This window comes from Pelodiscus sinensis, chromosome 23 (assembly GCF_049634645.1).
Source record: "Pelodiscus sinensis isolate JC-2024 chromosome 23, ASM4963464v1, whole genome shotgun sequence".
NCBI lineage: Eukaryota > Metazoa > Chordata > Testudines > Trionychidae > Pelodiscus > Pelodiscus sinensis.
The window spans coordinates 17,076,618-17,102,814 of record NC_134733.1 but is presented as its reverse complement, the minus strand read 5'-3'; the positions used below and the strand labels follow the sequence as shown (position 1 = coordinate 17,102,814).

Sequence of the window (26,197 nt, the reverse complement as noted above, 5' to 3'; positions counted from 1 at the left end):
GGCCAGGGGAGAGGAAAGGGGCTGGGAGGAGTAGGGTGGGGTGGCAGGGTTCCCCATGAAAAGTGTGCTTGGGCAGCCACCCAGGAGAGATTCAGGTGCCACCCAGGTGATTAGGAGAGCACGCACTGCATGGCTGTGTCTAGACTGCACCCCTTTTGCGGAAAAGGGATGCAGATTAGACACAGCACAATTGCAAATGAAGCGGGGATTTAAATCTTCCCCGCTTCATTTGCATGAACACGGCTGCTGCTTTTTTCCGGCTCGGGGCTTTGCCGGCAAAAAGCGCCAGTCTAGACGGGGATCTTTCTGAAAATAAAGCCTTTTCCGAAAGATCCCTTATTTCTCTTAAAATCAGGAATAAGGATCTTTCAGAACAGGCTTTATTTTCCGAAAGATCCCCGCCTAGACTGGCGCTTTTTGCTGGCAAAGCTCCGAGCCGGAAAAAAGCGGCAGCCAAGTTCATGCAAATGAAGCGGGGGAGATTTAAATCTTCCCCGCTTCATTTGCAATTGCGCTGTGTCTAATCTGCATCCCTTTTCCGCAAAAGGGGTGCAGTCTAGACACAGCCCATGTGTTTCTATTGGTGATGCACATCCACACATGCCTCCATGCACTGATTATTATTATTCCACACACAGATAAAAAAAATAACAACTAGAGGGAACAGCCCTGGAAAGGGAATGACACTGGGATGAGGGGTGGGCTGGGAGGGGAATGGGACTGGAACGCCTAATGGGGGGCTGGGAGGAGGGAACTGGGACGGCGGGGGGGGGGGACTGGGAGGGGGCTCTGGGATAGGGACGGGACTGGGCTGAGGAGGTGGGGTGGAGCCCGGAGCACCAGGAGGCGCTGGGGGAGACCTCGGGACCCTAGGCTGGGTTTGGGGCACAGGAGGAGCAGCGAGGGGGTGGGGCCTGGGGTGGGCGGGGGCGGCGGGGCAAGGCCCAGGTCCTACCCTTCCGGGCTGGGTTAAGAGCCGCCCGCGGCTGCCCGGCAGCGCCCGTGTCTCCAGCATGGCTCAGCAGCGCTGTCGCTCCGTGCTCATCACCGGCTGCAGCCGGGGCATCGGGCTGGGACTGGTGCGGGGGCTGGCGGCTGCCTGCCCCGCTCCGGACTGCGTGATCGCCACGTGCCGCTACCCGGAGAAGGCGCAGGTAACCCCCGCCCGCAAGTGGGGGGGAGAAGGGGGAAGGCGCCGGTATCTCCCCCCCCCCAACAATTCCCAGGCGGGAGAGGGAGGGAAGGCGCAGGTATCCCCCCCCCCAACAATTCCCAGGCGGGAGAGGGAGGGAAGGCGCCGGTATCTCCCCCCCCCCAACAATTCCCAGGCGGGAGAGGGAGGGAAGGCGCAGGTAACTCCCCCCCCCCCCCCCGCAAGTCTCTGGGGGAGTGGGGGGAACTCGCGTGCACAGGCTTCCCCACCCCTGTCTAGGGCCCGGCTGCAGCCCGGCGGGGGAGGACTCGGTGCCCCCCGCCCCTCCCCAGGGCTAGAAGCCGGGTCGGTGGCGGGGGCCATCGGAGTTTGCTGGTGCCGCACCAGAGCGGGGACACTCGGACCCTCTCTTCTCCCAGGCGGCCCCCGCGGACGGAGCCAGCCCGGGGGTGGCCGGCCCGGGAGCTTTGTGGCGGCGGGCTGGTGCAAAGCCCGCGTGCAAAAGGTCCCGTTTGTGCATGGGGGGTGGGGGGGGCGCTACTCCTGCGGGGTCCTGCGCGCTGGAGATCGCCCAGCAAACGGAGTGCGGGGTGTCCGGGGTGTCCGGGGAGTGCGGGGTGTCCAGGCATGGGGGGGGCCGATTGGGGTGACGAGCCACTGAGCCCCCACCCCCTTTCTGCAAGCGCAGAGCTGCTCAGGGGAAGGAGGCTGCGTCTGGGCTCCGGGGGCTCGGCCGCTGAACGCAGCCCCCCGAGGGCCCTAGTGCCCCTCCTGTGTGCTGCCTGGGAGCCTTCCGATCCTCCAGGCTAGGGATAAGAAGAGAGCCTGCGGCGGGGCTGGGAAAGGGGAGGAGGAAATGAGGAGGTATGAGGGGGAGGGGGAATGTGGGAACGACCAGTGGGTGCGGTGGGGGGGGGGGAGGCCCGCTCAGCTGCAGCTGGGTCTCACCCATTAAGCGGGTCCATCCAGCCCTCACCCTGACAAGCCCAGTCTCCCACATACCTGGACCCCCTCTGACAAGCCCCCCCCTTGATCCCCAACCAGCTGCACCTAGACCCCCACCCCATCAAGCCCCTCTTCCCAAGCACCTGAACCCCTAGGACCTCCTAGTGCCAACCACCATCCTCTGCATCCAGATTCCTCCCTCTCCCCCCCCCCCCCCCCCGGAGTCCCTGTGCCTCCAGCTCTCCCACTGAGCCACCTGCATCCTGACAGACCCTCTCCCCTCCCCCAGAAACCTCTTGCCCCACATCTGGGTTCCCCCCACACTAAGCCCCTCATGCTTGGATCCTGCTGCCTTGAGCCTTCCCAGACTCACTCAATGGGGCTGAGGGATTTGGAGGGCGAACGGGGTGGGGCAGGGGCAGAGCATGGTTTATAGTGTGGTTTGGGTGGCTGCCTCAACTGTCCTATGGATGGGGCCCAAGGCAGCCTGGAGGTGACGGGGTGAGGCAGGTCTGGCAGGGGTGGCCCTCCCTGCAGCAGTGGGAACCAGCACGACCCCGTAGCCTGCTCTGCTCCACCATCCTCTCCCAGTCTTCACCACTTCACCGAGGCAGCTGACAGCAGATCTGAGAAATGGAACGCAGTTGGCTGGGAGAGAGGGGTGGGGCAGAGCGGAACAGGCTGCCAGGTTGCTCCAGCTCCCGCTGCTGCAATGTGTGTGGGGGGTGAAGAGGTGACCAGCCCTCCCCCCCCCAGAATCCCCCAGCTCTTGGTGTTGGGAGGGGGACTTCAGCAAGCAGGTGGGGCAGGGCCTAAAGTGTGGGGATTGTCCTGGGCCCTGAGCCTGGGGCGCAGGGGTGGAGCAGGGGTCCCCAGGCCTTGTGCTCCCTAGGAATGGCCCTGGTCAAGGGTGCAAGCCCCAGAGGGCACTTACCTCAAACAGCTCCCAGAAGTAGCAGCATCTCTTACCCCTGGCTCTGACACAGAGGTGTGGCTAGGCACCTCTGCTGTGGGTGTGGCCTCATCCGCTGGCGCCACCTCCGCAGTTCCCATTGGCCACGGTTCCCAACCAATGGTAGCTGTGGCTCCTCCCCCCAAAAAAACACCAGGGAAAATTTCTGTTGAAGGGGAAAAAAAAGGGGGGAGGGAGACCACAGTTGTTGGGGGGGGGGGAGACCTCCGAACCTCCACGACTTACTAAGCAAAAAAAATTAAAATAAAACAGCATTAAAACCGCATGTCCCCTTTAAGAGTGAGTGCAGGGCTCAGAATTGGGGAGTGGTAGAGTACTAACACCCAGGGGAAAGCATTGCTTCCTCTTGGTCTGCAGCCATTTTGTGCCAGCAGCCTTGGGGAACCAGGTAAGCATGGGGGCTGGGGGTGTTGATGGCCAGGAGGGGGCTTGGGGAAGCTGGGCGCTGAGTGTTTGTAGGGTTTCCAGGTGCCCGGCATTTTTGCCTCCTGGCTGGGGGAAAAAATCAGAAAATATTGGACATTTTAGGTGTCTGGTATTCTCTGAATTTTTTACCAGACAGGAGGCAAAAATACCGGACTGTCCGGGTGAATACCGGACACCTGGCAACCCTAGACCAGTGTCAAAAAACAGCCACCAGGTCCCCAACTGACCTACTAGTTAGTGTGTTAATTTGGGATATGGAGCTTCAGTTCCTGGTTTTACCTCAGGCTTCAGTGTGACCTTGGGCACCCCGGGGCGGAGAGCTGGGCTGCTTCTGAGCAGTTTGGATGAGTTGCTGCTTCCCAGGAGGCAGGAAGGACCAGCTGATGCTAGGCAGTGGGCCCCACAGAAGGCCCTTGGAGCTTGGACCTGGCATTCAAGCCGCCAGTTGAAGCACAAGGTTCTGAGCATTATGTCAATACAAATAATAAATCTTCTCGGAAGCTGGCTTGAAATGAACATGCCTTCCCCTGAGCGACGGGTGTGGCTAAAAGGTGGCTTCTGAAACCTGTGGAGGAGGTTTCCCCTCCCGCCAAGCTTCCAAAGTCCCTGATTAGAGCCCCTGAAAAAGACAAGTCTTTCAAACCTAGTTTTGAATTAGCAGGTAGACAGTGCAGCAGAGTCTGTAAAGTGCTCACCTCTTGGTTTTTGAGCTCTTCTACAGCCCTGAGAGCTAAAACTCTCTTTTCCAGTGACAGGAGAGAGATTCCATGACTTCAGCAGCTGGGGTCTGAAACACCAAACTTCGCAAAACTCAAGATAAAATTGTGGCTTGGCAACAGTATGCAAAGGGAGTTATGTTGACTTTTCAAATACCAGATAGGAGCTCTCACTCAGTGCACACGAGCAAAGAAACAATGGTGTTCATTATTCTCTCTTCCCTACTCCCCACTCGACAATTGCATATGGGGTTAGCGCAACTTATTTTAGTAAAGCCGGAGCTTTAAGTTCTAAGTTGTTCCAAAAGACTCCCCCCCTCCCCCCTGCAACTTCACAGAGACCTGGCAGTAAATGAGAGCCTTGTGCTTTTCACTCTCAAGTAGTAGGTCTGTGGCAAAAATGACATGTACTCAAGTTAGGTACTCTTTTTTTTTTTTTTTTTTTTTTTTTTTTTTTTTTAATAATCCCTAGAGCTTGATTCTCCATGGTCCTTCACCTGGTGTAGTCCTGCCAGTGAAAAGTGGGCATAAAAATATTACCAGACTAACCTGGTCTGATCCTAGTGTCTTTTCCTGGGCTGGACAATGAACTCCTGTGGAAATGTCTGCAAGGCCTCTCTCTAATCTGGATTTGGAAAAATCCAGTTTCAGGAGGCCTGGAAGCCACTCAGAATGTGCCTAATAAGGTGGAAAAGAAGCCACTAATAGCTTTTAAAAGCCTGACTTGACTTAAATATTGTGCTTGGTCTTCTTGTATCCCTCCCTCTATGTATGCTAACTCTTAGCATATAGTCTCAGAAGGGTAGCAGTGTTAGTCTGTGTCTACAAGTGGGTTTAACCACATATTAGTCTGTATCTGCAAGTGGTATGTACCCACAAAAGCTTATGCCCTAATAAATACTTCCAGTATACCAAAATAGCTATTCTGCATCTTTGAAGCAAGTCTGTTATTTCAAAATATAACGGGCTTGCTATTCCAATGTCCCTGTAAAACTTGTTCCACCTACGGTTGCCAGTTAGTTTAACCAAAAATACTGAACACCCCTTCCTCCCCCCCCCCCAAAAAAAAAAACCACTGTTGAGGGGGAAAAAAGGGGGAGACCAAAGTTGTTGGGGGGGGGGGGGGGGAGAAGGACCCTGATGGTTATTGAGCAAAAAACCAAAAATACAAATACAAAAAAACCCAGTATGGCTTCTTTAAGACCTTTGGGGCTTTTTTTTTGTTGTTGTTGGTGGCCATCTTGTTTTCTTACTCTGTGCTGGAAAAGAGCTCCCCTGCAGAACCAGGTAAGCAGGGGGACTGGGCGGTGGTCCAAGAGGGGCCCAGGGGCTGGGTTGGGGATGGCCTGGAGGCTGGTCCTGGTTGCTGAGTGTGTGTAGGGTTGCCAGGTATCTGGTATTTTCACCTCCTGGCCTGGGGGGCGGAATCAGAAAATACTGGACATTTTAGGTGTCCGGTATTTTCTGGTGGTTTTTTTTTTTTACCGGACTGTCTGGGTCAATACCAGACATCTGGCAACCCTAATTGCACAAGAATTAAGGGACATTTCAGAATAGCAGTTTATATCTAAATCTGGCACTGTGCACATAGCGCCAAATTACAAAACAAGCGACTTCAAAATTAACTTGAAATAAATTGGGCAATTTGTGTAGCTCAAATTGAGTAGCTTATTTCAAGCTAAGGGTGCAGTGTAGACGTATCCTAAGGGTACGCCAAGGGATAAAGTCAAATTAAGATACTCAACTTCGGTTACATTAATTGCATAGTTGAAGTCAAAGTAGTTTAACTCGATTTTTGGCACTGTCCACACTACAGGAAGTTGAAGGGCGAACACCCTCTACATTTGATTTTTCCCTTACTTCTCGTGAAAGCAGGGTTACTGGCATCGACCGGAGTGCCCTTCACAGTTTGAATTAGCTGTCTTTACTAGACCTACTAATTCAAACCCTGGAAGACTGACAGCGGCAGCTTTGATCTTCTCTGTAGTGTATGCAGATTCAGACTAATATGGCTACCCCCTGATACTAAACGAGAAATCCTGTGGCACCTTATAGACTAACAGATTTATTGGAGCATAAGCTTTCATGGGGAAAGACCCAGTTCATCAGATGCGTGTCATCTGATGAAGTGGGTCTTTGCCCATGAAAGCTTATGCTCCAATACATCGTTTAGTCTATAAGGTGACACAGGACTCCTCGTTGTTTTTCCCAGCATATAACCAGTGGTATTTTTCCTTCAGTGACCTGGGAACATATCGGACTGCTCCACTCAATTTCCCCAACTATAGAGGCAGCAAATGTGTTTCCTGTAACTTGTTGTTCCTGGCATAATGGAGAATACTTGAAGGCTTTTACATGTGAGTGCCAACTTACATAAGAATGGCCCAGGATCCTATCTGCCAACAGTGGCCAATGCCAGGTGTCCCAAAAGGAGTGAATCGAACAGGTAATGATTAAGCGATCTCTCTTCTGCCGTCTATCTCCACCCTCTGTTAAACAGAGGCTAGGGACACCATTCCTTACCCATACTGGCTAATAGCCATTATTGGACTTAACCTCCATGAATTTATCTAGTTCTCTTTTAAACCCTGTTATAGTCCTAGCCTTCACAACCTCCTCAGGCAAGGAGTTCCACAAATTAACTGTGTGCTGTGTGAAGAAGAACTTCCTTTTAGTTGTTTTAAACCTGCTGCCCATTAGTTTCATTTGGTGGCCCCTAGTTCTTATATTATGGGAACAAGTAAATAACTTTTTCATTATTCACTTTCTCCACACCACTCATGATTTTATAGACCTCTATCATATCCCCCCTTAGTCTCCTCTTTTCCAAGCTGAAAAATACCAGTCTCTTTAATCTTTCCTCATATGGGACCCGTTCCAAACCCCTAATCATTTTAGTTGCCCTTCTCTGAACCTTTTCTAATGCCAGTATATCTTTTTTGAGATGAGGAGACCACATCTTTAGGTAGTATTCAAGATATGGGCGTACCATGGACTTATATAAGGGCAATAAGATATTCTCCGTCTTATTCTCTATCCCTTTTTTAATGATTCCTAACATCCTATTTGCTTTTTTGACTGCCGCTGCACACTGCGTGGACATCTTCAGAGAACTATCTATGATGACTCCAAGATCTCTTTCCTGATTAGTTGTAGCTAAATTAGCCCCCATCATATTACATGTATAGTTGAGGTTATTTTTTCCAATGTGCATTACTTTACATTTATCCACATTAAATTTCATTTACCATTTTGTTGCCCAGTCACTTAGTTTGGTGAGATCTTTTTGAAGTTTTTCAGTCTGCTGTGGTCTTAACTACCTTGAGCAGTTTAGTGTCATCTGCAAACTTTGCCACCTCACTGTTTACCCCTTTCTCCAGATCATTTATGAATAAGTTGAAAAGGATTGGTCCTAGGACTGACCCTTGGGGAACACCACTAGTTACTCCTCTCCATTCTGAAAATGTGCCATTTATTCCTACCCTTTGTTTCCTGTCTTTTAACCAGTTCTCAGTCCATGAAAGGATCTTCCCTCTTATCCCATGACAACTTAATTTATGTATTCAGCTTGATTTGTGCTGAATAAATAAATCTTAGGTGTTTTCTACAGAGCTGCCATCTGCTAAACAAGTGGACTTCTAATTAGGGAGATCCTGCAGGCAGTCTATACATTATTACGCCTTTTCTTAGTAGCACAATACTCCACTTAGCATGGATTTGGCCGATTCTGTACTGTTCAATGTGTCTTTTAAGCTCTCTGGCCCATTGCTCTAGGCACACAAGCAATAGAAATGGTTACGGGTTTTGCACTAAATCATTCCTGCTCACCCAATTCAGGATTTCAAGCAAGCAAACATACAAACCAGTTGTGGTTTTTTTGGGGGGGAAACAAGGGAACAGTTCATGTTCAATGAAGCATGCCCAAAAGGCCCATGGACTTTGATTTCATGGAATTCCTCCTATTCCACCCTCCCTGCAATCTGCAATTCAAAGTTCAAGGCCTGCATCAAGAACGCCCTGGTGGTAGTTCCTCACATACAAATAAATTTGGTAAACATTAACTTTTATTATTTCAATGAAAGATGGTTAATCAACCCATTCTTCTCTCTACCTATTTCAACTCTTCCAGTTGAAGGAAACCAATGAGCAGGGCTCATACAACAATTATTTGATAAATGTGAATCTCCACACTCAAGCTTTTTAATGGTCAAAACACAAATTGTCAAGATGGAAAATAGTCTCAAATCAAAGCATTTTAAAACCTTTAAAATGTGCAGCATTTTCAAGTCTCAAGCAGCCTATTTCTTTCCTTACTTATCTGTAAACTTCATTGAATGGGCCTACTTTGTCTCTATACAGTGAAAGCTCTGGGGTTTTTTTAAGTAATAAATGTCAAATTGAATCCTTCCAAGCCTATCTATAAACCAGGAGCCTGCTGATTCAATCAAACACCCTAATTGCTGAGTTGTTCCATAAAGCGGTTCTTGGCCATCTTAATCTAGGTCCCTAAACCCTAGTCTACACTAGGACCTTAGTCCAAAAATTACCCCCTCCAAGTTCGAATCTGTAAGTGGTGCATCCACGCTACCAACCCCTTTATTTCAGAATAATGGGCTGCGGAATTTGAACTCTGTACTCCTGCTTTTCATTAGGAATAACACAAATTCCAAATTTGTAACTTTGAAATAACATTATTGTGGGTGTTCTGGTGCCACTAATTTGAACTAATTGGCCTCTGGGAAGCCTCCTACAGCTTCTAAGAGTGCTTCTGGGGGCTCTTGAGTCTGAGGTAGCGTGTCCAGATTAACAGAGCCTGCCCCGGATTAATTTTGATGCTTCCCCCGTAGTGAGGACATGCAAGTTGGAATTTGTTAAATCGGGAGTTCTTAACTCAAGTTTAGTAATTTTGAAATGATTTTCTAGGGTGGACATGGCCCAAGTGACGAGACTAATTTGGAAGGATATTTTACCCTCCTACCCATAGTCCTTATTTGAATCTCTCTCCAGTGGCTGTACAGTTGCACTGTTTACAGAAGGGGGGGGCACTCGAAGAATTTGATAATTAGTCAAGGGCCCCGCTCTTCCTTTTGTCTTTTGGGATGGGGTCAGTATTTAAGCACCCATGAACTTTTGTTGTTCAAGTGGCAGTGTAGACCTCAGGTGCAGTGTCTGTCTGACATAAAACAGCAAGACACCTTAAAGACTAACAATTTTATTATAGTATAAGCTTTTGTGAAGTGAAAGAAAAAAGAAACAGACAGTAGGGCAGTAGTCTCTAACCTTTTTAACCACAAGAGCACTTTTTCATTTAAGTGCAATGTAAGATATACCTCAAATCCAAATATCCTTGTCCTGCTTCCTTCCTGCCCCTTCTTTGAGACCCCGCCCCTGCTCACTCCATCTCCCTTCCTCCCCCTCCACATCCTCACTCACTTTCACCAGGTTGGGCCAAGGGATTTGACATGTGGGAGGGGCTCCGGGCTTAGCCCAGGGTGGAGGTTCGGGGTCCAGGAGAGGCTTCAGGGTGCAAGCTCTGGGAAGGAGTTTGGGTGCAGGAGAAAGTTCAGGGCTGGGATGGGTTCAGGAAGCAGGCTCTGGCTGACCACCACTTAACCCCACTGCTCCACCATCCGGAAGCTGTCTCAGTTAAGACAGGCTTACTCCTGCCCTGTCCTTGCACACTCCTGAGAGCAGCTGGCATGTACAGCAGTGGCTCCATGGCCCCTCATCTACAGGCATTGAGCCCACAGAGTCTACAGCCCATGGTTCCTTGTTATTGAACAACTAGCCAATTAGCCCGCCATGAGATGGGATTTTCAGGTCTCTCCTCCATGTCGGTCTTCTCTCCTGAGCCCCCGGTCTCTTGCTCCGTCTCTTTCTCTCTCTCTTCCTCCTACTGCCTCTCCCCCTCTCTCTCAGTTCTCCTCCGCCTTCTGCCTCTCTCTCCGTCTCCTCTTTTTCTTCTCCCCCTCCTGCCTCTCACTCTCCCTTTCTCTTCTCCTCCTCCTCCTCCTGCCTCTCATTCTCTCTTCGCTCTCTTCTGTCTCCGTCGGGGATACGTGCTCGTCCAGGCCCCACCCCCTGAGCGTGTACATCACCGCTCCTCCCCCCCCTTCACCTCCCACCGTGGCACTCAGCTGACTTCTGCACCGCTCAGCTGGGCTGCTCCGTGGGAGCACGCAGCACAAACGGCTTCTTTCTCTCTCTCTCTCTTCTCCTCCTACTGCCTCACTCTCTTTCTCTCAGCTCTCATCCGCCTCCTGCCTCTCTCTCTGTCTTTCTCTTCTCTCCCTCCCACCTCTCACTCTGTGTTTCTCTTCACCTCCTCCTGCTGCGTCTCTCTCTCTCTCACTGTCCTCCGCTTCCTCCGTCCCCCTCTCTGTTTCCCCCGGGTCCACTGTGTCTGCTCCGCTTTCTTCCTTTTGACTCCAGCACCCTTTCCTGGCGTCAGAGACGCACACTCATCCAGGCCCCGCCCCCTGGCTCTTCCCTCTGGGCAGCGCTGTTGCCTCCTGCCGTGGCGCTCGGCTGACTTCTGCGCCGCTCAGCTGGACCGCCGCAGGGGAGCAAGTGGCACAAGTGGCCATTTGGGCCCCGCGCTCCCCATGCAGCACCCTTGCTCCCATGCAGCGGCCCGGCTGAACAGCGCAGAAGTCAGCCGAGCACCATGGCGGGAGACAACAGTGCCACCCTGAGGGAACAACTCGTGTTTCAGCATTACAGAGTCACAGACATTGGGCTACTATTTGATCAATGGGAGCTGCAGGAGTGGTGTCTGCAGGCAAGGACAGCATGTGGAGACCCTACTCTGCTGTTCTCAGGGGCTGCAGGGACATACCAGCCACCTCCAGGAGCAGCAATATAGGGCTAATGACTCCAGCCACACCAGGTTAGGCATTTTAGAACTCGCTACTCAAAGAATTAAATTTAAGTGTAAGAGAGAAATGAAAATTATGAAATGCTCAGATCAGTCAAAACTCAACAATAACCCACTTTGCAAGCAGTAAAATTAGCAACAACCACTCCCCACGTATGTGTTGGGTCGGGAGATGAGGGTGAAAGGCAGTGTGACTTTGTCTACACTGCCGGCTTTTCCCTGCAGAGTACACAAATGAAGTGCTGATTAGTATTTTGTCCTGCTTCGTTTGCATAATCTATTCAAGCTGGTTTTCCGTAACTGGTTTTTACACAAAAACAAGCAGTGTGAACGTTTCCTTTTTGCGCAAAAAGGAAACGTCCACGTTGCTTGTTTTTTGCACAAAAACAGCTTGACTAGATTATGCAAATGAAGTGCAAGAAAATGCTAATCAGTGCTTCATTTGCATACTCTCTGCTGGCAAAAGCCAGCAGTGTAGACAAAGTCTGTGGGCTTTATGAGAATTGACAGAGATTTGCATTGCCAAGTTCCCGCCATCCCCTTTCTCTGTGTGGAGACGGGTGGGAGGAGGGGAGACACCCTGACATCAGCACCCCCCTCTTCTCCCTCCCACACCCTGCATAGCAAGCAGGAGGCTCCTGGGGGGCAGTTCCCAGGCAGAGGGCAGGAGCAGCATGACAGTGGGTGGGGGGGGGGGCAACTGAAGTGCCAGCACTTGATAGCTCCCCGGCCAAACCAGTCAGGATCCCCTGTCAGAGGCTCCAAGATCTACCAATCTACTGGTTGGTGATGACTGCAGTAGGGATCCAGAGATGGGAGTGTGACATCAAAGCTAAATCAATCAGGGTGGAGGGGAGACTATTTTAAGTGAGAATTACATATTGTAATGAGAGAGCCATTCCCAGTTTCTATTCAGACCCATTCTGATGGTGTCAGATTTGCATATGAATTCCAGCTCTGCAGTTTCACATTGCAGCCTGTTTTTGAAGTTTTTTTGCTTGAAGATGACAACTTTCAAATCTGCAACTGTGTGTCCAGGGCAATGTGCCCTCTAATTTTTTTCCATATATGTGCAGAATAAATTTTATAGGCACTGAGGCATGTGCAGGTATATACCACCAATAGAAACACATGCTACCAGCTGTTGGCATCTATAGGTGCTCTGCCAATCAGCTGGGTGGCCGCCCAAGCACTCAGCTTATAGGAAATACTGGTCCAGGGAGATTACCAAGTTCCCTCACTCGTTTTTGTATGTTACCATTCTTGATTTGTGTCCATTTATTCTGTTGCGTAGAGACAGTCCGGTTTGTCCAGGGTGCCACCGGTACGATGAGTCGATAGGACTGCTCTGCACAGCCCCAGCGGGGGTAGCGCCAGGAGCCAGCCACACTGAGGCTCTGTATTCTAAAGTGCAGCGGCGCCGTGTCCGCGTGAGTCCCACAGCCCCGGTTTGTGGCAGACAGCCCTGACCGCTGTGAACAGGGGTTGCTTGGCAGCAGCAGCCCATGTCTGGGGGCACATGGGGGGAGCTCCCGGCTGGGACCCCTGTGGACAGCGGCTGCTTTGCAGTAGCTTCCCTTATGCCCCCCCCCTTCTCATAGAGGCAGCGGGCGGTGGGGGCGCTGCAGGGAGCACGGGGCAAGCGGGGACTCACGCAGTGCCGCTCGCCCTGTGTTCCCACTGCAGCGCTTTGGCCTTTGAAATGTAGCAGTCCCTGCTGTGCCTCTGCCCCCCGCAGAGATGGTGCTGGAGGGAACCCACTTTTAAGCTGACCCCCCTCCCCCACCTCCCAGCACCAGCTCCTGTTCCCCCATCCCCAGTTACTACTTGACTATTGGATAAGCTTATGCAGCAGCAGCCTGGCAGGGGGCTGGCGCCGGTGCTGGTGCTGTTTAAATGGCCTGGCCTCCTGGCTCTGCTCTCCGGCTTTTTCTTGGTGCACTGGTTTGCAGTTTGTGGCTGAAGAGACTGTACCCCTGGCAGGGGAGCCGGATCCAGGGCTGAGGCGGTGCAGCAGGGGGACCGGGCTGTGGCAGCCGGCGGGGGAAGGGAGGACAGCAGCCCTGCAGAGCAGCCTACCAAGCTGAGCCCATCAGCAGGCAGCCCGGCTGGGGCTGTCAGCAGAGTGGCCCGCCAGGGCCGGAAGTGGAGCCAGCAATGGACTAGAAAGCTGCCAGCAGGGGACCTGCTCTGGTCTGGCAAATTCCCTCGTTCCGTTTCCAAATTCCCAGGTTCCAAGGGTGCCAGACCAGTGAGGTCCAACCTGTACTAGTGACACAATATTGGATGGGCTTCTCGAGCAGCCTGGAGGCAGCGCTTAGGGTTCAGAGCCACCCTGGGGGGAGTGCCAGGCATCCACTAACCTCTAGCCCTTAGTTAAACCAAACTGAGGAGCTAACTAGCCTTAATTGGGACTTGATCGCCCTTCTCAGGGAGACCTATCTTGGTCATGCAGGGCCATCCCTACCAGTACACAAAATATGCAGCCATGTAGGGCATCACAAAATGTGAGGTGCTGGTGGCCAGCCTCAGCCCCCAGCCTGCACCCCCAGGGGCTGCGTTCAACAGGGCTGTCCCTGGGGAGGGGGCCTGGGACACCCCTTACTCTGCCCCTGCTCCACCCCACCCTGTCTCTTCCTGCCCTTGCTCCACCCTTTTCCCCCAGCATTCTGGCTTGAACGATGTGGCCTGGGAGGCCTGTCCTGGCAGCAGGGGTCGGGCCCACCCCCCGTACTCACCAGCCACAGTGGGGTGGCAGGAGCAGGGTGACCTGGCCCCAGCCTGCTCTGCTCCATCCGCTCCCAGCTGTGTCGCTCCTCTTCCCACCACCAGAGAGTGCAGGGGATGTTCCCCCAGCCCCCCTCCCCTGAGCGACACGGGTAGGAGCTGGGGGAACACAGCAGGCTGGGACCAGGTCACTCCGTTTCCTGCTGCTGCTCATGAGCGCGGGGGAGGGGAAGGGGGTGTACCCAGACCCTGTTGCCTCCCTGCTCCCCGCAACTAGGGATGTTACATTTTGATGAATTGGCTAACTGAATAGCCGATGCAATAGCAGGGCTGTGGCTACACTTCAAGCGAAAGTGCTGCAGGGAGCATGGAGCCAGCAGGGGACCCAAGCAGTGTGTCCCGTGGGGTTTCAAAGCAGCAGTGCCGCATGGAGCTGACCCAGGGCTGCTCGTGATGCCGCCTCTTTGAAACACTGTGGGGAGCCTGGCGTCAGGCTCCACGTGGTATTTCAAAGTGGCAGCACCGCATGGAGCTTGGGCTCAGTGGGGGAGTCCCCAGGGTCAGCTCCATGCAGCACTGCTGCTTTGAAGCACCCCTTCCTCTCCTCACCCCCCCCTAACTGCCTCTTTCTGATAGAAGCAGCAAAGGGGGGAAGCAACTGTCGACTAGTGTGTATTCTATCCAATAAGCATTTGCTTATCGGATAGTCAACTGAGCGTTCACATTCCTACCCACAACCTCCCTCCCAGAGAGGGGCTGGTCCCCGCCTCCCACCCCCTGCAGAGCAGCCTCCACCCACAGGGGGCTGGGCACAGCACCAGAGCCTCTAGGGCCGGCCCTGCAGGCTTGTAAGCATGGCCTCATTGCTGATCCTAGAGAACCTTAAACGCTGGGATTAAAATTGCAGTGTTGGGGTAGTTCTAGGCAGGAACAAAAATAGACTCTAGATCAGTGTTTCTCAACCTTTTTTTATAAAGTACCCCTTTTTCAAAAAAAAAAAAATTATAAATACCCCCAGTACCTACAGTTTTCAGACACACCATTTTTTTTTCTACCATTGCAACACGTTTGTTTAAACAACTTAATCGTAGCCGGGTGGGCGATGAAATTTTGGGGCGTAAAAAGTACAAAAATAATAAAGCGCTGTAAAACTTAAAACCAAAATTCAGTTATCTCTAAATTTCAGTTGTTAATGTACTCTCCCCCTCCCCTGATGTGCCTCGAGTACCCCAAGGTTGAGAAACACTGCTGTAGATCACCCTGGAACCAGAAGTAACTTTTCCCCCTCACCACACGGCTCTCCGAAAATACTCTTCTTACCCCTCTTCCTGAGTGGGGGAACTTGCTCTAATGTTGTAACCCTCCCATGGTGCTACTCATCCCTGGAAGGTCTGGGCTGTCTGTCCCTGCAGGAATTCTGCCTGCCACACGCAAGAAAGAACCACCCGTCCTGCTGTCTCATTTGGCCAGGTGTTGACAGCCTGTTTGATGCCTGGGACTGAAGGTGTTCTCCCTCCGCTCTGTCACAGTCTAGCAGCAGCAAGGCTACCATTGCACTTGTGTACCTGCCAAAAGAGAGTGACACCTTCTTTGGGGGGGAGGGGATGGCTGGGTTAGTCTGTGTCTGTGAAAACAACAAGGAGCTCTGTGGCATCTTAAGGAATAACACGCTTATTAGAGCATAAGCTTTCGTGGGCCAGAACCCACTTAGTCAGGGTGCTCTGCTCCACCGGCTCCCAGCTGCGTCGCTTTGCTTCTCACCACCAGTGAGCCCAGGGGCACTTCCACACCTTCCCCTAAGCCCCCTCACCCGACCCACATGGCACCCCCCCATGGGTGTACTTTATCAGTTCTACTGTCCTATCAAAAAGCCCTTTACAGGTTGAGCTCACCAGCAGCCGTTCCTCTATTTCCCCCCCCCCCCCATCCGTATGTGGAATAAATTTTGTTATGTGTGTGGTTTAAAGTAAAAGTTTCGGAAATGTGGCTAGTCCCAGGAAGGTGCAGAAACAGGCAAACTATTACTAAATATCTTTTAAACTTTTATTAAAGGGCTTCTACATATAAATTATGATTGTATCAATTTCTTACATATGTAGGCACTAAATAATTATTAGAATGTCCAATAAGCAAAATGCAATACAGTGAAGAAAATTCTTTGAGGTTTCTCTAAATCCCAATAGTTGTTAACAAGGGACTAGGGATTATTAACAGTTACATTTACATCAGTCTTACTTATAAGACTAATCATTTATCTAAAACTTTTAACACTACTACTTAACAATACCTCTAAACAATTTCAGATAACAATACTTACATTTAACAGACACACAAACTACAACAACAGCATATTTGGTATTCGTTATGTTTGGTATACGTTACGCTCTACAGGAACTCGTTTGGTTCGGTGAGCGGGAGGTGGCCCTCGGGTGATCAGTCCTCGGACCTGGCTCATATTCTGCCACCCAATGTTTATTCAGGATTCCTCAATTTGATACAGGAGGGGAAGCTGTTTTATAGAGAAAGCTTTTGCGCGCTTTTTGTGATAGGCTAACAGACAGGGTCTGCTAGCCTAAGTGACAGGAGTAAGGGGGTGAGATGGTTTCCTGTTTTTCCTTTTCTGCCTTATCGGGCATGGCACAGTCAGCACAACCAGCACGAACTTTACATGAACTTTTTGGGTCTGGTTTTGGTTCCTGTTCGTCGCTGGTCTTTAAGTTACATTGTGTAAGGGTTTTCATCAAGGGGAAGTTGACCTTTTGCTTGGATGGCAATACGCGCGAGAGGCCTGGCCAGCAAAGAGCCTGCTTTCACAATGTGCACCAAGGCACATGCAAATGTGCACCACCAATAGAAACACACGCTTTGGGCACTCTGCTAATCAGCTGGGTGGCATTTGGATCTCTCCTGGGATGTCCACCTAAGTGCTTAGCTTACAAGGAATGCTGCTTACCAATGATGTTCTGTCTGACAGCTGGACTGGCTGTGTACATGCCTCACATGTTTGCTTGGGAGGCTGCTAGTGGCTTTCCTAAGTGAGTCGCTAAGAGCTTGACCTCTCAGAGCTCACCACACGCCACTGCCATGGAGGCTTAACTGGATGAATGCTCAACGCTTCTGAAAACCCAGCCATAACCACAGGCAGACAAGACTCTCCCCCTACTCAATTTCCCCTTCTGTTTCTAGGAACTCCAGCAGCTCAGCAAGCAGTACAGCAACATCAGATTGCTCCAGCTTGGTGAGTGGAAGCAGCACAGAAGTATGTGCTACCCTAGCAAGGTTGGGTTACTTTTGACACTCAGGGGTGGAAGCTCAGCTCTTCACTAGTAACTTACAGCCACTCTCCAGATCTCTGGTACTGTACAAACTCCTTACAACGGCTAGGTGGACAATCTAGGTGGCTGCGTCTAGACTGGCATGATTTTGTGGAAATACTTTTAACAGAAGTTTTTCCATTAAAAGTATTTCCGCAAAAACGCGTCTAGATTGGCAAGGATGCTTTTGTGCAAAAAGTGCTTTTGTGCAAAAGCATCCGTGGCCAGTCTAGACGTGATTTTGCGCAAGAAAGCCCCGATCGCCATTTTAGCCATCGGGGCTTTTTTGCGCAAAACAGTTCTTCCCTGTCTACACTGGCCCTCTTGCGCAAGTAGTCTTGTGCAAGAGGGTTTTTTCCCGAGCGGGAGCGTGAAAGTATTTGCGCAAGAAGCACTGATTTTTGTACATTACAAAGTCAGTGCTCTTGCGCAAATTCAAGCGGCCAGTGTAGACAGCTGGCAAGTTTTTGCGCAAAATCTTGCCAGTCTAGATGCACCCGGTTTGTCTAGTGCAAGGGTGGCCAACCCGTGGCTCTTCTCCCCCGAAAGTGCAGCTTGTGAAGCCACTCCTGAACCCCCCCAATGTCTCTCTCTACCCCCCCGGGTTCCCTTTGGTGGCCGTGGATGGCCAAAAAGCCTAAGCTTGTTTCTTAAAGGGGCAGCTCCCCCCCTTCTCTGTAACTGTTTTGGCTCTCTTTGTTAAATGGGTTGCCCACCTCCATTTAGTGTTTGAGAAAGGGTCAGTGTTAATACTTGGCTTTCAGGGTTAGTTTACTTGTCTGTGACAAGCAGTGTTCCTTTTAACTACATGGCAGCACAGCTTCACAGGTGATTAATCAGCCCTGCCCAGTCAGCTCCATGCATAGAGTCCTGACCCTCTGACTGGGCGAGGCTGATTAATCGCCTGTGAAGCTGTGCTGCCTAGGGAATTGGTCACAGGCTGTGTACTTCTGCCTGTTAAGGAGAACCCCCTTCCCCTGACTAAAACTCGCCAATGTATTGTCAATCTCGGACTGAGTCAAAACTCCACTTGGTGTGGATCTCCTCCGGCCTGGAATGGCTTTGATGGGTGAGGACCCAAACTCTCAGCTCCGTTAGCTGATCTTTAATCACACGGTCCCAGTCCTGGTGCTGGATGAAGATCCTATTTCCTCCTTGTGCCCTGATTTTGATGAGATGAACAAGAAATTGTGGGGCACTCCCCTCCCTTCCGGGCGTGAAGTATCGGGACAGGCCATGCATGCATGTATCAGGCTGGGGTGAGGAAACCTGATCTTCCACCTTTGTTAAAGGGAGGACATGTGGGACCATGCCTAAGTGTTCTGCCCAGGCTCATTGCAGTGGGACTTACACTCGGGTGGAAATTTATTTCCTGCACCTATCCTGAGCCAGGTGGCTGCACTGGCTTTGTGTTTCCAGCCCACACTGGGGACACAGACTGTCACTGTCCTACAGCATCCACTTCATTGCTGCTGTTTCCTTTCCTCCCTGCGGCAGACGTGGTCTGTGAAAACAGCATAAAGAAAGTCGTCAAGGAAGTGGAAGAGATTTTGGGAGACAAAGGGCTGAACTGCCTCATTAACAATGCTGGGATCAACATGAGTGCTTCCCTGGAAGAAGTCACTGCTGAAATCATGCTGACCATTTACAAAACCAACACTGTTGCTCAGTTGATGGTCACTAAGGTAAGACTGGGGCGTGGGTTTACTTTGAGAAAGAGGCCAAAAAGGCTCTGTACTTTGGGTGCTGCCCATATAAATCTTCATGAGCCCCGCCTAGGCCTCTTTGCGGGCAAGCCGGGTGAATCTTGCAGAGACAAACTCCTGCTTAGCTGCATGGGCCCCTGGCTAATGTTGACTCTCAAAGCTCCGAAACTCTTCTGGAGAGAGGCCAGTTAGGCAAGCAGGCCAAGGTCCATCCTAGCCGAATATGGGGAGCGTGACCCACTCCACATAAAGTTTCACCGCACTCTCTGGCTTGAGCAATGAACAGTATGTGGTAGGCTCCTTCAAGTTAGCCTCTAATCTTTTGGGGCACACCTACACAGCAGGGCCAAAGCTGAAATAAGTGACGCAACTTGAGCTACGTCAGTTGTGTAGCTTACATCAAAGTAGCTTATTTTTGGCTTTTTGTGCTGTCTACACGGCAGGAAGTCCAAGGAAGAGCCTTCGACTTCCCTTCCTCCTCTACAATGAGGGTTACAGGAGTCGGAGTAAGAAGTCCTCCAGCTCGACGTGATTTGAACATTATGTCAAAATAACGGCTTGTAGTGTAGACGCGGACTTTATTTCGGAATGACGTCCGTTATCCTGAAATAACACTGCTGGGTAGACGTACCCTTAATGTGGAAAGCAAAGGTTGTCTCTGGGACAACAGTAATTTTGTCTTTTTTCAGGTGTCTACAGTACAAGGTGCTGAACAGAATCTGGGACTGTAAATAAGCAAAGAATTAAATTGAGAAGCCCCTTGCTTCATATGAATGAGAGGTCTGTGGTGGTTCTAAAGTCCACATCCATCGCTAGCTAGCTCTGTCGAGGGTCTCCTAGTTGAGTAATGTCACTGCAAGCGTAACATTGTCACGACTGCATTGCACGTGGCTCTTAATAGAACAGGGGTTTTAATCCCAAATGGGTCTTGGTCAGGGTGAATTTGAAATTAGGTTTGAATAAAATGAGCCCTCTTTCTCTTGCAGGCCTTTCTTCCCCTTCTGAGGAAGGCAGCCCAGTTGGGCACTGGGATGGGTTGTCACCGCGCAGCCATTATCAATATGTCCTCGCTTTCTGCCTCCATGCAACTGGTCCAGGAAAATGAAATGTTCCTCCAAGTCTATCCCTATAGAATAGCAAAGGTGGGTGTTTTGCAAAGCTATGCTCAACTGCAACCAGACAATGCTCTGAGCTAAAGGCGACCTCGACTGGTAACTTAGAAATAGGGGTTCATTCTATTATCTACTATATGTTTTTGAGAGAGATTGTCTGTTTAGTCAAGAACGCCTCGTACACGGTAAGAGCTAGGATCACCAAGTTCGGTTTGCAGCTTCCTTTTATCATAACTTAAAACAAGACAAGGGTTTGGTGGTGGCAGGACAATGGGATGTGCCTGGAATGGGATTGCTTCTCATAAAACTATATAGAAAAGAGACAGAATCACCAGGCAGGTGAAAGGGGCTGGCTGGGGGTACTTCTCTCCTCTGCCCCCTAAGACTGCACCAGCCTTGGGCCTCTCATCCCAGGTGTCCTGTAGGGGGGGACTTCACCCACCCCTCTCCAATTTGTTTGGGAACATTGTTGGCTGTACCCCTCCATCAGGGAGTGAGGGGAAAGTGCACAGACTGCTGCATTCCTTGCTCTGGCTAGAGAGTGCAAGGGGCAGATGAACTGGACTGCCCCAGCTGAGGGACATGCACCCGCTCCCAGCTGTGCCTGCTGGTGCTGCAGCGGCCATGGAGAGGCGCTTCTCACCTGGCCCCACGCTGCTGCAGGGTGAGAGGACTGGGGTTGTCCTCTCTTCCCCAGGGCAGCCTGCATCCTGAATTTCTCCTCCCCAGTCCCACCCCAGAGCAATGATTTCAGTTAAGCCTGGACATTTTAATTTTATTACCCAAAACCCCAAAATTAAGGACCCGAGTAACGCTGGGTAAATCTTCTAGTACTGCATGTCATGACTTGACTACTGGCTAAAGACGTGCTAGTCAGTATAAAATAAAACTGGAGACAGCTGGTGTGGTCCTTCTTTCTGTGCAAGGCTCCCTTTTACCGCAAACATCTCCATCAGGAGTACGGAGCATGCTGCCCTTAACTGCTAACACTTGTACAATCCAGTCAAGAGCCTTGTCAATTCTCTTTCTGAAAAGGCTGTTTCTAGATGTCCCCAATATTCTTAGGTGATCTTCCTAGAGACTTACGATGTCCCTATTGGCCACCTCTGTCCAACAACTTCAGCAAGGGCATCATTAGGGTAAATATTAAAGTGCCTGCAAGGTGTGGAAATCTCTAATGTTGACACTAATCACAGAATATGGGTTTTTAACATCTACACATCCAGGGACTGTGATTGACCTGGTGTTAGTTTCAGTTATCCAAGGAGGGATTTAATCTAATACTGGCTACTTGGGTTAAATGACATACATTTTCCTTCCTCCTTCTTCCTCCCCTCTACACCAGCACACGCTTCTCAATTCCAGGTTCTGGGACTTTCCTGCTTTAGAACTAAATGGAACATCCTTGTTTCTTCAGATAGTCAATGCAGCTGTGATTGCACACAAAGTCTCCCCATTAAACTCATCAAGCTGTCCTGTAGGCTGGGAGAGAAGGAAGAGATTACCTTTTCTTTCTCTTGAGTCTGAAATATTTGGATGAAAAAGTCTTGTAAATATTCTTAGTTCTGGGGTTCTGAAAGGCTATATCTATACAGCAGGGTGGGAGGCTGTGAGTACAGTATATAGATACAGTCTTCAGAACCCAGTAGCTAAGAATATTTAGTCTGTTTTATGTGAGTGTCAAACTACACTTCCAAATCCATCAGAACTCAACCAAAAGATAGGCTCCTGATTCTTGTCTCGCTTGCTCCATGGAATTTTGTCAAGTTATTCTTGATTAGCATCCTCTAAATGATAGGAAACTGAATTCCACAGTGTTTGATGTACATTTTCTGGAGGGGACCTTTCTACTGCTCCTTGACGCATTGGGGAAGTGGGGAGGAGGGCAGGAAGCAAGATACTAACTTTGTGAAACAGACATACTAACAAAAGCCATCTTCCCTCTTCTAGACTGCACTGAATATGATCACCAGATGTCTTGCTGCAGACTTGAAAGCAGAGGGAATCCTTTGTATTTCTCTGCACCCAGGCTGGATTCAAACTGACATGGGAGGAGACCTGGTTAGTGACATCAAGATACTTTATTAATTATTATTAGTTATTAGTTATTATATTTTTTAAAAGTAGAATCAACCTTGCTTCACAACACCTTGAGAGATACTGGCGCTCTCTTGCAATATAGTAAGGCTGTGTCTACACAGCACCTTTAGCTCGATATAAGCTACTTGTGCTACTCAAAATTGTGTTGCTTATTTCAAGTGTATTTCGAAATAGCTTAATTCAAAATTTGGCACTGTCTACGTGGCACCAAATTTTGAAAATGCACTATTCTGAAATTCCCCTTAACCCTCGTGGAACGACGATTACCGGGACGTCAGAATAAGCCACCCATTATTTCAAATAACAGGCTGCTTCAATACACACGGAATAGCTTTTTTAGGATACTTCTGGCATCCCAAAATAGTTCCGCAGTGTAGACTCACCCTAAGAGAATACCCAAAGAACCAGTTGCCTTAAGCCAGGGCTACTCAACATGTGGCTTGCAGGCTGCATGTGGCCCTGGCCCATTTGTTTGCGGCCCGCAGTGCAGTTTGGGTTTACACGGGGCTCAACACATGGCCCATGGGTGGGAGCCAAAATAAAAAAGCAGTCAATAGAATGGTCTGCATTTGATATGCATTTTAGTAGTTAAATTCCTGGACTGTCATTGCTCATTAAAAGTGCTGTCATATGGGTGGAAATTAGGTAAATATTGCATATTATTACTATGAGCAGAACTGACTTAAATGGGGCCTGCGTGCTGTGTAGTCTTGCCTTAATCTTTGTATTCATGCTCGTCAGTGTGAAAGAAGCTATTTGCATACATATTTGTATGTACGTGCAACGACACTTAAGTTGCGGCCCTCGGCACGTGCTGTGAGTATCATTGTGGCCCCCAGAACTTCCAAAGTTGAGTAGCTCTGCCTTAAGGCATCTCAGTAGCTAGGAAACTGTATTGAGTGCCATGTTGAAGAAGTACTTGTTCAAGTAGAACTCTGTTGCTTGCCTTTCCCCCAGGATATGTCGAATAATAATTCTTTAATTTTGATCCTCGTAGGCCCCCTTGCAGATACAAGACGCTATCCCAGGTATCCTCTCACTTCTGGCTAACCTCAGTGAAAAAGACAATGGCTTGTTCCTGGACGGGCATGGGGAAATGCTACCATGGTAACGCCCACTGTGAAGGACCGGATAAGATTCCTGACTAATATTTAACTGCTGGCATCATGGGCGGGGGTAGCATAGGCAGGGGAAGGCAAGGCCTTCCCATACTGCCTCACCTGGCCCCACCCATGCTCCACTGGAGTCTCCCAGGCTCCCTCCCCCAGCCTGCTCTTGCAGTGCCAGAGGCTGGGGCAGGCAGGTGGGGGACTGTGTTGTGCTGCCTGTTCTGGTACTGCCACCTCTCTGGCTGCCCAGTGCTGGGGCTGGTGGCTTGGCTGCAGAAAAGGGGGCTTGCTGGTGAAGGGTCCAGTCAGGAAGCATTGCCCGGGAAGGCTGGCGTCTCACCTCGCAGCTGTCCTCTCTGGAGTGCTGGGTAGCTAGAGTTGCGCAGTCCGCTGGAACTTTGGGGATGGGGCTATTGATGCTGGGCAGGGGCAGGGGCAGCAGCAGCCCCAGGGGAGGGGACACTGGTGGGTGTGCAAAGAGCGGGGCCAGGGAAGGGCTTGTTTCCCCAAGCCATGCAGTCCCCACCGCCCATGTCTGGCATTAATGTCTTTGTCTAGATCTCTCTCTCTTTTTTTAATACTAGTTGAAATAGTGTGTTATCCAACCTGCACAGCTACCCCTGTGTAATGGAATTGCTATGTTCTAACAACCTCTGAAAACCCCAAGAAGGAAACAGGACCCGGGGAGCAGTACCTTTCAGCAAACGCCCCGATTTAGCAAAACTGCAGCCGAGGGGGATTATGCCTATCGAAATCCAAAACCAAAGCAGTAACCAGGCATGCTCTGTGGGCGAGAGTTGCAAGCGAGGCCCCTCGGTTGCATTCAGGGGAGATAGGCCTGTTGGCGTCGGATAAGGGCATTGCTACAGTCTCTGTTTGGAGGTGGAGGGACACATCTGGATGGCTCTTGCAGGCTGAACCACTGTGATAACTCTTGGGCTGTAAATCTGTCTGGGAAGTCGGTGCTGTTCTGGTGGGCGATGAGTGCAGCTTTAACTCAGTAAATCCCCTGATTGCTGCCCTGCTGGAGAAGTGTCCCAATGGGGCTTGCACAAGACGCTTGTTTCCTTCCTCGCTGGGTGACCGACCCCCGCGTGCATAGATTTGTCTTCAATAAACACTACTTTTGTATAAACAAAACCTGCTTGTTTCCTGACTGCTTCAGAGGCTCTCTACTGGATGAGGTGAGCGAGCGAATTTCCATCAGAAAGGCATTGCTCTCTGTCCGGTGCTATTCAGGGTGTCGGTTAGGCCATGTCTACACTAGGAAACTATTTTGAAATTAGTAAATTCAACTTATCTCCTGATTTAATAAAATCGAATTAGCGTGCCCACAATCCGGGGAAGCCTCGAAATTAGCTCCGTTAATGCAGATGTGCTACCTCAACTTAGAGTCCCAGGAAGCCCAGAGGCATAATTAATTTGAATTACTCTGGGGCATAGTTATTTTGAAATAGCGACACTGGTGCAGCCACACTCCTACTATTTTGAAATAACTCTTTTGGAATTAGTGTTACTCCTGATGAAAAGCTGGAGTACAGATTTCAAATTCTGCAGCCCGATATCTCAAAATAATGGGCTTAGTAGTGAGGATGCTACACTTATAAATGTCAACTTTGGAGTGGGGGTTATTTTGAAATAAAGTCCTTGTGCAGACCAGGGCTTAGAGGCAGGCTCAGTTGGGCCCAAAACAAAGGGAGCAACTAATTATTGGGTGCAAAATGTTCCCCGTAGCTGGGGCAGAGCAGGGCGCTTTGAATATTGACTGAGGTAAGGGTGGAAGCCAAAACTTTCAAGAAATACTAAACCATTTTTTTATTTAAAGTTTTTCTCTTTTAAAAATAGTACTCGCTGAAGCACTAATCCCTTCAGTCAAGCTGCCTAATTTGGTGTGCTAAAGAATAGCTTCTGCCCTGAGTGTGATTTAATAGCAACATGGACAAAGGCCAAGGCTAGGACCTGTCTCTCCCTGGACAATCGCCATGTTTAAAGCCCTGCGCTAGTGCAGTCTTGCAATCAGGTTTAAGAGACCGATCCCAGGACCAGGAACCTAGCTCTGAGTTTTCCCTAGTGCTCATGCCAGAATACCAGTAGCAGATGAACCTTGAGTCAGACTGAAGCAATTGCTGTGAGAAGGGCAAACTACCTTCTACATCATGGGCTCTCAACATGCTATAAACACTCCACAGCCCACCTGTGTCAGTAATTGGTTTCCTGCATCGGAAAGCAGGCCTGCTGTTAGGGGGTAGCAAGCAGGGCAGGTGCCTGGGGCCTCGGACCACAGGTGCCCCCACCAAACTGCATTGCTCAGGCTGGTGGGGCTCAGAGCCTGGGCTTCAACCCCATGCCCTGAGCCCCACTTTGGCTTTCTGCTCTGGACCCCAGTGAGTCTAATGCTTGGCAGCCTCCTGGAAACATGCTTGTGGGCTCCCAGGGGGCCTCAGACCCCTGCTTGACAACCACTGTTCTACATCTCATGAGGGGGTGTTAATGCCAGCCCCTGAAAGAGTGCAGGAAATCCCTGCTCAGACCCCCTCCCCCCCGGCAGATACATTCCCAGCTACAGGTGGAACTTCTGTAGTCCGGCACCATCGGTCCCAGAGTGGTGCTGAACGGAAGAATTGGCTGAACTATGGGAGGTCAATATTGTAGCGAGTGAGTCTTTTTATGTCACTGAGGTGAATAAATGGAACCCCACTTGTAATGCTGCTTAGTAATGTGCGAGTGGGCTGATACACCCTCTGAGCCTGTGCCCAGCCCAGGCTGATCAGCTCTCTTCATAACGGGGCGTTAGTGCTGTTAGGGTACGTCTACACTACAGCGCTAGTTCGAACTAACTTAGTTCGAATTAGTTAATTCGAACTAAGCTAGTTCGAACTAACGCATCTAGAACTAAAAACTAGTTCGAACTAGCGTTTTGCTAATTCGAACTAGCAAGTCCACATTGAGTGGACTCTGAACAGGGCTTAAGGATGGCCGGAAGCAGTGCTGGCAGGGCATCAGAGGAGGACTTAGAGCGTGGAGATGCTGTCTCAGGCT

General features: G+C 50.3%; 1 protein-coding gene across 1 annotated transcript; it reads left to right on the top strand.

The window, feature by feature from the left end:
• The first annotated feature begins 925 nt into the window (after positions 1 to 925).
• Positions 926 to 24,298, top strand: LOC102463005 (C-signal-like). Its single transcript, XM_075906116.1, has 6 exons — positions 926 to 1,154; positions 17,004 to 17,055; positions 18,629 to 18,816; positions 19,824 to 19,979; positions 21,900 to 22,010; positions 23,047 to 24,298. The coding sequence occupies exons 1-6, from the start codon at positions 1,014 to 1,016 to the stop codon at positions 23,158 to 23,160; spliced, it is 762 nt and encodes a 253-aa protein (XP_075762231.1). The 5' UTR covers positions 926 to 1,013; the 3' UTR covers positions 23,161 to 24,298.
• The last annotated feature ends 1,899 nt before the right edge of the window (positions 24,299 to 26,197 follow it).